This window comes from Arctopsyche grandis, chromosome 7 (genome assembly GCF_051622035.1).
Source record: "Arctopsyche grandis isolate Sample6627 chromosome 7, ASM5162203v2, whole genome shotgun sequence".
Classification (NCBI taxonomy): domain Eukaryota; kingdom Metazoa; phylum Arthropoda; class Insecta; order Trichoptera; family Hydropsychidae; genus Arctopsyche; species Arctopsyche grandis.
In genome coordinates, this window is record NC_135361.1 from 13,086,698 (window position 1) to 13,099,025 (window position 12,328).

The 12,328-nt window shown below is 32.0% G+C and overlaps 3 protein-coding genes across 3 annotated transcripts in view; 1 reads left to right on the forward strand and 2 right to left on the reverse strand.

The window, feature by feature from the left end:
* Nucleotides 1-736: 736 nt before the first annotated feature.
* Nucleotides 737-3,548, forward strand: LOC143914033 (transmembrane protein 216-like). Its single transcript, XM_077434119.1, has 3 exons — nt 737-910; nt 1,286-1,510; nt 1,596-3,548. Exons 2-3 carry the CDS (start codon nt 1,291-1,293, stop codon nt 1,787-1,789), a joined length of 414 nt encoding a protein of 137 aa, XP_077290245.1. The 5' UTR covers nt 737-910; nt 1,286-1,290; the 3' UTR covers nt 1,790-3,548.
* sll (adenosine 3'-phospho 5'-phosphosulfate transporter 1) lies at nt 2,624-6,308 on the reverse strand. The gene is made up of 8 exons (XM_077434118.1): nt 6,170-6,308; nt 5,714-5,928; nt 4,821-5,020; nt 4,523-4,747; nt 4,301-4,451; nt 4,018-4,232; nt 3,818-3,943; nt 2,624-3,747 (listed from the first exon to the last, which is right to left on the reverse strand). The coding sequence occupies exons 1-8, from the start codon at nt 6,199-6,201 to the stop codon at nt 3,577-3,579; spliced, it is 1,335 nt and encodes a 444-aa protein (XP_077290244.1). The 5' UTR covers nt 6,202-6,308; the 3' UTR covers nt 2,624-3,576.
* A 4,113-nt stretch (nt 6,309-10,421) lies between these two features.
* The window catches only part of SerT (Serotonin transporter), a 28,845-nt gene continuing 26,938 nt past the window's right edge, over nt 10,422-12,328 (reverse strand). The window contains exon 11 of the mRNA XM_077434152.1: nt 10,422-10,493. Coding sequence (XP_077290278.1) covers nt 10,422-10,493 — 72 coding nt within the window. The remainder of the gene's footprint in view (nt 10,494-12,328) is intronic.

Genomic DNA, 12,328 nt, shown 5'->3' on the forward strand with positions numbered 1-12,328 from the left:
TTGGGTCTTGAATTACTATCGGTTAATGAACAAGAGCAGTATAACTTTCATAAATTTTTCGATTCATTTTTAACTATTATTGCGTAGGGGTGGGTTCATGATCCAAATGAAAGACCAAAGTCGCTTGACAGCATTTATTCAACGATCCCAAAAATCCACACGGAACCACCGCTCACTCCAGAAATTTAATCTACCGTTGGTAACTGTATACCTCCTTATAAAGGACAAATTGCACGGTACAGCTTCCCCGTCTAGACACAAAAAGGTTTACCATAGCAAGTCTATTGTTTACGGACGCACTTGCCCAGGTCTATAAAAACTCCAGCGTTGCCTTTGTTTGGGCTCTTACTGAGTCCCGTTAGCCTAGTCCAGGGTCTCAATTGTTCACCCACGAATGTATTTAGACAGTGGACACTTTTTCTCGTGTTCCCACGTTACACTATAATTTAAAATTCAACATATCAAATCGAATTGGTATTTTCTTTAACTGCCGAGTTAGATATTTCCATGTCTGTGTACTTGAATTGTGTATACTTAAGTCCTGCCCGAAGAAAAATTGTTAGCTTTATCATCCTATCTGCCCACGGTGGAAAAATCATTCACGATAAAACTAAAAAAGAAATAATCATTTTGTTAATGTGCTGAAAAGTTCTGAAATTCGTATTGAACCTCAATAATTCGAAAAATGTAAAATCAATTGTCGTCCATTGAATTCAACAATATATATTTAATATCCATACCTCCAGTATTTATTTGGAGAAAAAATCTTCCTTATTTGAAGGTGCTGAAAATGCTAAATACAACATATGAAATTTCCCAGGCGTATACACATGCGTCATATACTTGTTCCCTATTTATACCCGCGGGAGCTCACGGCAATTCCTGGAATGTAAACGAGATACATATTGAGGTTTCATTAATTATGTTACTGCATATCGAATAATATTTAAAGCAAAATAATTCCAAAATATATAATAAATTCAAAATGTATACACACTTGTTGCTGAAAATTTCTAACCTGCTTTACAATCCAGTCTATCAATAGCCTGAACATGAGCTCCTGAAATGTAATGAAACATAATTTCCAGTAAAATTGATAAATATAACTATTATGCAAAGCTACATAATATGGCTTTTGAAATATTATATTTGTGTTGTCATGGAAATAAATATCAAAACAAATAGCCTTTTACTGTAGCGTCACATATCATATGATATGTAATTCTTTTTAAACATTGAATAAATTAATGAATATTTAATTAATCGAATTATTTATTACTTTCAGTGAAAATGGTCAATTCAAGTTTAACGTACGAGATACTTTTATACCTCAATTCGTTTTACTTTGGAATGTTTGCCGCATGTGAAGCAGGCATCGGTATATTGAAGGCAGTAAACTTACCATATCCTAGTGCTACTCTCGGTGCAGAAGCTGGACTATTGCTAGCGTTACTAATCATAGAATCATTACGCTGCGTCCTCGGACGAAGAGGAAGTTTAGCCCTCCACAGTCAGTACACAGTTCCGATTATTTCATGTGTATATATCCAATTTATTTCGTGTATATAATATAATATGGCTTCATTCTTTTCCAGGCGTTCCAGTCTGCATTTCTGTCTTTTTAACTATACCGTCGGCCCTTTGCGTTACATACTTCTTCTTGTTTCAAACTCGCATTCTTCGTCTCGAATATATTATGTGTGCAATAATGTTGTTGTTACAAGTCACGGAATTGTTCTACGCACTCCTATTTCTATGCACAATTTGCCGCCCTCCATCTTACGATTAGATGAAAAATATCCTGCCAAATTTTACTGGTCCATTGTCGACTTTGCCTTATAACTTTAAAATAGCATAAGTAAACGTCAATCCTCAACGACGCTGTTGTATTTTACAAATTTAACTATTATAGTGTACTAATACAAAGTTAGATTCTGTATGTTTACATATTTTGAAACATATCTGCTCTGTCTAGTTCTCTTCATTATAAGTTTTGATCTTATAGGGACCATAAATGTAACATAACAAAGATATGATCGTATTTATAAGTGACCAATACTCAATTTCATCTTTACTGATTCTCGTAATTACATAGTCCTAAAAAAATTTCAATATGAATAGTAAATTCATTTATAAGAAAACTAAAAATAATCTAAGGAATCGCTTTCCCAATTTTATTGTGTATTTATATTGAAAGTTGTAGTTTTAAATTTGCATATTACAATATTTGACAATAAATTACATGTAATGTAATATTTATTAGAACAAATCATTTTAATGTAGGTTATAAAAGTTACGCAAACATTGCCTTTTTATCACATTTATAGTTAGCGCTGTTTGATTTACATTCGTAAAAATCTTATGTAGACAATCCATGAAGGTATTTTCATCCATTTGTGCTCAAAATAAAGTTTGGTGCTAAATGTCAATATTTTAAATATATAATTGAAAAAGAAACTAAATTTGTTCACATTAAAGCAATAAAACAAAATTATTCATATAAGAAACTAATTCTAGCAATATTTACTATTTTGATTCTCATGCACTTAATATACAATTGTAAATAATTGATAAATTAGTGAATTTAAAGATGGTTCCAAATCATTCTAAAAAAACACCAGTTAGAAACATATCTAAATTTATTTGAAAATTTTAATTAAATTATCACCAAATATTTCATTATAATAAGTAGACCTTTTATTAACGTGTTGTGATTGTGCCTATCCAAAATTGAGTCATTTTCTTATACATATATGTAGTTGTTAATTATCAAAATACATACATATTTTAAATAAGTAATAATTGCAGGTGTAAAATGAAAACTCATTATTGTAAAATAAATAAAGAACGTGCGACTAATAAATACAATTTATTTATTTCAAAAATACATTTTTATACAACCATACATAAACACACATACTCATTCTTTTTCATAAATAAAAATTTGTATAAAATTTAACTTTTCAGTAAATTAAATTTTTAAATACTAAATGCCTCCATTATTAAAACAAACTAATTTTATAAAACTTGACTAACTAATTAAATAAATATTTTTTTTATAAAAAGAACTACTCATATCATAAGATTTTTCTGCCCTTACTAGTCAAATATCCATTTTGTAACATATTCGCTCTGTTCCAAATAGTATTTTAATTGGGAATTAAAATACTATTTGGAACGCTTTTAAATCCATACATACAATGGCAGGCAAACTTGTACATATGTATGCAATTCCGACGGAATTTATTATTCTATAAATCTGAAATTTGTATAAGCTTGATTCGAAAAAAGACCAAAATCTGTCCCATTATGCGTTTCGGGACCAGTAAGGGTCAACTAAATAAAAAACAGATTATAGAAAATCGACAAATAATTTAAAAGGAATGTTAAATTCAATAAATTGATAAAAAATTGTTCAAAAGACTGACCTATATAATTTTGTTTAAGAAGAGAATATAAAAGAAGTTACGCAATTCATCCAAAAATTGGAGTGGAGAGTCAAAGCGTCAATTGATTAAACGATGTATAACTCTTCCATAATATAATTATTTTTAAATACTGTCAATAGAAAACTGATCACACTGCAGATCTAGTTTTGAAAGATTCTACTCTATTGCGAATTTTGCGTAATCGTTGTTTGCAATATACTCTTAGGAACACAGCTGTAAATACTATAACTATGCCCGTAATTCCGAGCGAGTTGATATGATGTTGATACACCAGACAGGACAGCAATATTGCGATACCCTGAAAATGAAAAGTTCAAATAAATACGCAAACAACCATAATTTGAAAAAGTAAACGCACGTTTCATCACCTGTCTCAAAGTAGTTATTATTGTGAAAAGAACAGGTCCAAACGTAGCTATCGTGAAGTATATAAAAAACTGGCCTGCCGTCGAACTTATCGACAGCAACAAACAATCCATGATAAACTTAGGATACTGCAATAAATCAAATATAAAATCAACACGAGGAAACATTTTATAATCATTATTCTTCTATCGTAGATACTAACGTCCATCATAAACTGTATAGATTCTACAAATCCTCCCTGTTGTACGAGCGATAGTCCCGTAAACAAACAAGAAAACAAGTTCACTCCGCACATCATTTGCACTGAAGACATGGAGTATGATGTAAACAACGCACCTTGCCAATTAGACGTGAAACTATCGAACACAATGTACGAAGCCAAAAGAACTATGCCAGAGATAGTGTTAACAGTTTTCTCTGAAAAATGGCAAGTGTAAATTATAGCATAAACAACGTCGGATATAAAACAGATGTGATAAACTAACCTTTGCTATCATCAGCGCTACCCAGCATAAAAAATACCATTCCCGACGATATCATAGCTGCCGTGAAATACTCGTAATATTCATACTTGCTACGGGATACAACTTTTCCCATTATCATCACCGGTATTATCTTACAAGACTTTGCGAGCACCTGCAATGAATCGATACGATTACAATCATCTTCATACAAAGAGGCAAAACGGTGATGGGAGGGTGATTTACCTGCATTGGAAAGCTAACATACTTGAGAGCTTCATATTGACACCAAGCGCTTAATATGTTACTGAACGAACAGAACGAATACTTATAAATTGGAGATCTGTGTCGGGGTTGTCTCGTGATCATGATGTACACCCCCGAAGCGATAAAAGCCAATATCCTATTAACGAACACGAGGAATTGAGAATCTTTGAAATGCGCTTTGTTACCGCTCTCGTTCTCATAAGTCTGAAATAATACAATGAAAATGAAAGACCGACTTTCGTGAATATATTATATTTATGTTTAAATAACTGAATACCTGTGTCATGACTTTTTCTTGCAACAATCCCCATGTCAAGTAAGAGCCCATCAAGCCCGTGAAACAACATAGTAATAAGAACAATTCCCTAGTATTACTTCGAGAGCTATCCACGTCATTTTTCAATGCACTGTCCAAAGGTTTTTCGAGCTCCGACTCTCCGAAGCATCTACTCACAACACTGGGAAAACAACCCGTACCTGAATAAATAAAACAATAATACTGTTAATTAAATATTCAATATAAGATCAAGTAAATAATGTTGTATTTATTCATTTTATTTGACTAGATACATACATACATAGCTTTATATCTAAATTTGACATATATTAATAGTAATATTTAATTTAATAATCTAATCTATTTATTTTTATAATCCCATTTGGCTGATAATGATAATTAAAAACACATTCGTATAATACTACTTAAAATTCCATAATTTATGACCACATTTACGATATCAATAAATGAGCTGTTATAATTGAAAGTGGCATAAATCCACTTTTCCTCATTTCGAATAATATCTCCAAAACATTAAATATAATGTTTTGCGTTTTACAATATTAAAAAATACTAGTGGCCTCTATTATGATTATTTTGCTTTTCCAATATTCTGGACATATTGAATTAAAAGAAGTGATAACAATTTGTGAATTAAGTCAAACAGAAATAGTGTTTTTGGAACTGAAAATTGGACTTTCAAATATAACAGCTCAAATGTACATTAAATACATTGATAAGTTTAATACATATAATAAAAATCTTTGACAATATATTATACATACATATTCAATATAATATGTATGTATATCTACTTATAACTCTTACTGTCCTATACATGGTTCAAAATCTAAATATTATATATACCAAATGAAATGAAAACAAATACAAACCACATCTTTCCAAATATTTAGTCTTCCTGACGTATTTGTGTATCAAAATGCCCGGTATGAAAATACACGCATACCCAAAGCAATTAATGCTGAGTTTGAATACCCAAGTATACTCGGTGCGGTGTAAAGTGACACCATGACCGATCGCTGATAGAGCTCCTTGGAAAATGTGCGAAAATATGTAAATAGTTCCTATGCAGGAAATGGTCAGGGCACTGAAAATACAAATCACACATATTCGATGAATTAGAACAGTCATCATTTGGTACACATTTGAGAAATGCCAAATGAGCGAAAATTTTAATGAAAATTTTCAGTAAAGCAATCCTGACCTATATATAATATTTAGCTTTGGTAAGGCAACGCAATTTTGATAAGATAAACAATGTATTTGGTAAGGTTATGTGGTTGGTTTATTGTGTGTTGGGTGGTTCTGGGTAATAGTATGAGACTGACCAGATAACGATCTCGGGCAGCGGCCCCGCCATGGTGGGGAAGAGGGAGCCGCGAACCCTCGATTTTCACTGTCACTCCTCGCTCGGTCGACCCGCTGACAGAACACACTGCTGCCAACTCACTATGTCAGTACGAATGTTTCAACGCTTACGAAGCCCCGTATACGCATTCTTTTCAAAAGCATGCAAATTAATTTCAAAAAACAAGCCTTGTTTCATTTTAGTAATATTTGCAGAAAGTAAACTCTAAATCACGATTCTTATTAGTTAAAAACAATTCAAATTTCAAACGCGTCTAAAACGATATTTTTTCTCCATCGTAAGGCTGGCCGCGCACTAGGCAGCCAGGCTGCCGCAGCCTGGATGCCGCAGCCAAAATATTGAGCAGCCAGGGTCGACGGCCAGTAGTCACCTTTCCGTCAAGCGTAGAAGAAATAATTCTTTACCTCTTGTTTCGTAAGAAACGCAAAGCAAAGAGAAGATTTTGGATTCATTCATTCAAACAAACAGCGTTTTCAGAATTGAATGGAGAAAGATGGATTGAGATAGCAAATGGTTTCAATAAAAATGCAAATTTTCCCAATTGCATTGGTGCCATCGATGGTAAACATATATGTAAGATTAATAAAACCAAGCTTTCCTCACACTTTGTATTTGTGATTTCCTACCATCTTCGTCTTTTCACATCTCGATCACTATATTCTTCTGAAGACATATCCCATATTGCCTTACGATTTAATCCGTTAACAGATATCCGTTACAGATAATCCTTGAAATGTCACACAGTCTCTGGGATTCTATTCGCTATCCGCGGCGTAAAACTTCTGGCTGCTACGTCAAGTGCGCGGAGACTGAAGGCAGCAACATACTAGCCACATACATTCTACCTTGCAGGCTCTGGCTGCGTGCAGCCAGCTGGCTGCCGTGCAATCGTACGCGATCTATTGGCTGCCGCAGCCAGGAATTCTTGGCTGCCTAGTGCGCGGGCTCCAATGAGCCACCGTATGTTAGATTGGCTGCGGCAGCCTGGCTGCCTAGTGCGCGGCCAGTCTAATGGCGGAGGATGCATTTACTTATATTGATGACCAAAATGAGCAATATGGCAAAGTATTAAAACGATCGGATAAGAGGCAAATTTTTTCCTGAATTGTAATCGTAAGTGAAGTACATATAAGAGGGGTCTACCTCATGGGTCCGAATGTGAAACGCCCGAAAACGCAAATATCGGAAGGCAAAGATCGAAAATCGAAAGATCTTAAGTCGAAAGATCAAAAAAAAAAGGGTGCATTGTAAACGGTACATACTCACTTAATTTGCGCGAGCAGGATACAACAGGAACAAAAGGAACAGGCTTTTCCTCCCGTATTAATGTGCGCGCGCAGAATATCGGAGGAAAAGCCTGTTCCACTTGTTTCTGTTGTATCCTGCTCGCGCAAATTAAGTGAGTATGTACCGTTTACCATGCACCCTTTTTTTATCTTTCGACTTAAGATCTTTCGATTTCCGATATTTGCGTTTTCGGGCGTTTCACATTCGGGCCCGTGGGGTTGACCCATAAAAGAGGTATGTAAAAAGATTTATTATAAGCCTCTACACCAGAGCATAGTAACCTTTTCACGCATCTCGCTCGCACGCGTTAGATCTATATGGTGCTATACGCTTCGACGCTGCCGCGGCATTCAGGTTACGATGCTCTGCTCTGCACAACTACTGTGATTCACATTAGTCAAAATATCTTAGCTGATCAATAGAAATCGTGTATTTTTATCCCCATTGCAAATCACCAATAAATAATAGTACGGTAAACGGGTTATATCCCAAATGTGAATCGCTATCAGGATAACCGCCGCTACGAAAATCGCTCGCGCGGTCTCTTGTCACACGAAAATTCGTCGCGCAGGAAAATTGTCGTACAAACAACTGCCCAAATGTGCGCCAAATGACGGCAGGTCGAGCAACGGGTGACGTCAGCGTCAGATGCACTGCGCGGGAGCATTCATTAACTTCAGCGCAGAAAATAATCGCTTGACACTCGCTTAGTAATCGGCTTCAATATTTATTTAATTATTTATTTATTTATTTATTCTCAAACAATATCGTATGGAATTTGTTCAAATTTGTTTTTCATTAAAATTTTATATTTTAGTGTATCTATAGAAACTCATTGACGTTTTCCCTTTGAGAAATTGTTTGCATTTCCTTTTTGTGATTATTGAAAACTTGCTACTAGAAATATCCACATTGATTCAATTTTAGAGGATTCTTTTAAATTATTAAAACGTTGAAATATATTTTATTTCTCATATCGTCAGGCAATATCTAAGAGTCATTAATATTTTAAAATGATGAAACAATGAGAATTAGTATATAAAAAATATTAAAGTATTTGAGAGTAGTAAAAATTATTCGTAGTAGAAAGTAACAGAGCCGGAGTAATACTCCATTACCCCAAAACCTCAGCCTCCCTTAAATAAAAATGCTGTATGTAAAAATTAAATGAATTAAACACAAGATTTTAAACTCAAAACTTTATTACATCACAATTAACCAGTCAATAGTTACTCACATGGCTGAAATGAGTAAATACAGACATTGAAAAAATAAAAATAAATTTTAAGTAATACAACTTTTAAAAAAAAATATCAAAAGTTACGCAATGGCTGATACGCAACTTTTGGATTTAGAAATATTTATTCGTATATGAAACGTGTAAATATAATTATGTATATGTAGGTATATGAATATTTTTATTTTGTTGACATCTAACATTTAACATCAAACATACATATATGTATGTAATATAATAAATACATGGCTATCATATTTAGCAAGATTACAAGTTTTTTTTTTCACATTTTTACTATAAAAGTGATGCAAGAGCATAACATTTAATATTTTCAATCGACTCACTACATTAAAGTTTACTCAATTTCGTATAATAAATTTCAGTTAGACATTAGTAGACATCGATAATTTTAAGCTTTGAATACATAATTAAAATATAAATCCTACTAAATTGCACTTAAATAAATTATACCTTTTGAAATACACCGAGACTTGATTATATTTGATATAAAATTAAAATCTCTTGTACTATATTTTAAAAACAGCTCAAAAGTTTAGTATTAATCTACAACATTCATAAAACACCAAGATTATCCAAATAGCATTCTAAATATACAATCTTACTAATTTATTTCAACATATTTTATATGCTATTGATACACATTTTATGTTATCATTTCAATCTACATTTACTAAAAGCAAAAATATTTAATACGTGCTAAAATGTAGTTCAAATGAACACACAATCATATATGTAAGTATAATTTTATTCGAGAAAATCTGTAATTTATATAATAATATTATCGTCGATGCTATTTGAATTTGTAATTCATTGCCCTCAAATCACAAATACAATATCATCAACATAAGTATAGTATGTATGTAGATATATGTAGTTATACTATTGAAGCTAAAATACAATCTACATATACAATCATATTAATACACTCACAAATTCATATTAATACACTCACATATATATTTATATAATTAAATATCTTATACATATTCAACACATACATACACATTCAATTACTAAGTACTTACATACATATTAATATTACAATGAAACAATTATTAAAATACAAATACAAAATACTGTATATGATTTGTATAAATATGTGTATTCGTATTTATAGTCGATCCAGCATTTCATTTTTATAAATTGTATATTAGGTATAACAAAATATTCAAACATACATATGAATATACTATATTAAACACAATACACACACACACACACACTCACAAACACACCCATACGCATAGAAAGATAATATACAGTTGATTATATATGTATATGATTAATATATAATATAATATGCGATGAATATTTCGTTGGACACTAACCAGCAGACAAAAACATTATCATATTATTATAAATAAATATGTGTATTCTTTTCAAACTGTATATGTTTATTATTATTATTTATATAAAACGAAATCCATTCGTATTTGATCGAAAAGTATATTGTATCTTAAATGAAATTTATAATACTCAAGCGACTGTTGCTCTGACAATGTCGCTTTGTGTTTGTGCAGAACGATCGAAACGGTGCATCTGCTATCGTCGGAGATAATTTATGCATTGTGGAAGACTCATTTCCATCATTGAACTTCGTTGGTCTTCTTAGGAAGCTCGGTGGCAGAGCACCTTAAACAAGCCACTCTTCGGATGGCCGTGCGGGTCACACCTCAGTGCCGCTGCAATAATTTGCTGCTGGTACTGAAACCTCCGGTTTCAAAATAAACTTCAAACGCTGAAAATACACATCAAATACAATTACGTATAAAATAACATTAAAATATAAACTAAAACTATTCTTTCAATGAATTATTATACTCACATATGAAAATATAATATTATATATGCATGAATTGCCAACTTAATAACCACATGTAATTAATTTGAGTACAATTCCAATATCAAGTTCATACAATTAAGCTAATGAAATTCTAAACTTTTAGATTATTTGATAATAGTGTAAAAAAAGTCATTTAAAATCTTAGAGCAGCCAATAGTGATTTTCACCATGGGTATGAACGTGATTTCGTGTTACACACACAAAATCCAAATGTGAGCTGATTTTATATTTTAATCTAGAGTTCGTCCTTTTTTCACATCTTAAGAGGATGTAAATATGTACAACCTCATAGTTTAACTTCATACAAATAAGTAAACGATAAGGCACGATTTTATCATTCATTATCAATGAGATTTGGAACAAGATAGAATATTTTTCATATCTAATCATTTTATAAAATGTAAGTACTATGTATGTAATATGTAGCTGATGTATGCAATTCAAGACCAACTTTCCAAGAGATTCAACCAACTGATCATAAATATTATATATTAATTATAGAAGAAAATATCAATTAATTTACTACTGAGCAAATAAAACTCAAAATTAAAGATAATTATGTCATCGACTGATTATGATTATATTTAACTAGTGTTTTTACCCGGCTTCGCTCGGTATTTGTAATATAAACCGCTTAAACATGGTCAATCTAATAGTAAACATTTTATTAAATTTATTTGAATAGTTTTATTTTATTTAAATTTATTTGAATAGTTTTATTTTATTTAAATTTATTTGAATATTCATTTGTTTTTCTACGAACCAACAATAGTTACATACAAAGTCTCTTTTGAAATTATATATTAGATTAGTTATATTTCTACTAAAAGAAAGGGTTAGATAATTTTTTCCAAAATTTGCAGTTCCGTTGAAATATGAAGCAAACGGGTCTACCTCACGGGACCGAAAGTGAAAAGCCCGAAAACGCAAATATCGGAAGGCAAAGATCGATAATCTAAAGATCTTAAGTCGAAAGATCAAAAAAAAGGGTGCATGGTAAACTGTATTATGTATATATATAATATATATATATATATATATATATATATATATATATATATATATATATATATATATATATATATATCTATATCAGTGGCATGCGGTGAAATTATCTCTCATATAGCCTTGTTTAATGTGCGCGCGCAGAATACGGGAGGAGAAGCCTGTTCCTCTTGTTCCTGTTGTATCCTGCTCGCGCAAATAAAGTGAGGATGTACGACGGGGGGAGAGAGACTTCTACCGCACGCCACTGATATATGTATATACTAACCGTTTTTCATATGTATTCATGGTAAACGAACATTTTCGACTTTTTAACATTCGGTGCGGTGACGGTCACCCGAAGCAAATTACCCCAGTAAACATTATTTGAACCATTGCTTTATCTATCTGAACCAAAGATACTTGTTTTCTATTACTATTTTTTTTCTGTCTTTGGTCCCCTTATAGTCTCACATACGTAAATTTAAATCTAACTTTTTATCACATTTCAATAGTGGATAAAACAATTTATGCATATGTTCTTAAGAGGGCTGTACACCCGAAACCTTAATTTTGTTGCCGTTCCTTTCTTCGATATATATATTGAGTGAATGTGACAATATATATCAATATATATATCAAGTGAATGCGACAGTTGCGCTTCGACCAGATAAAACGTATTTTAAATTGACAAAATCGAGGTTTCGTATTCTCCTATTTTCTCCTCCGAAACTGGACCAATTTTT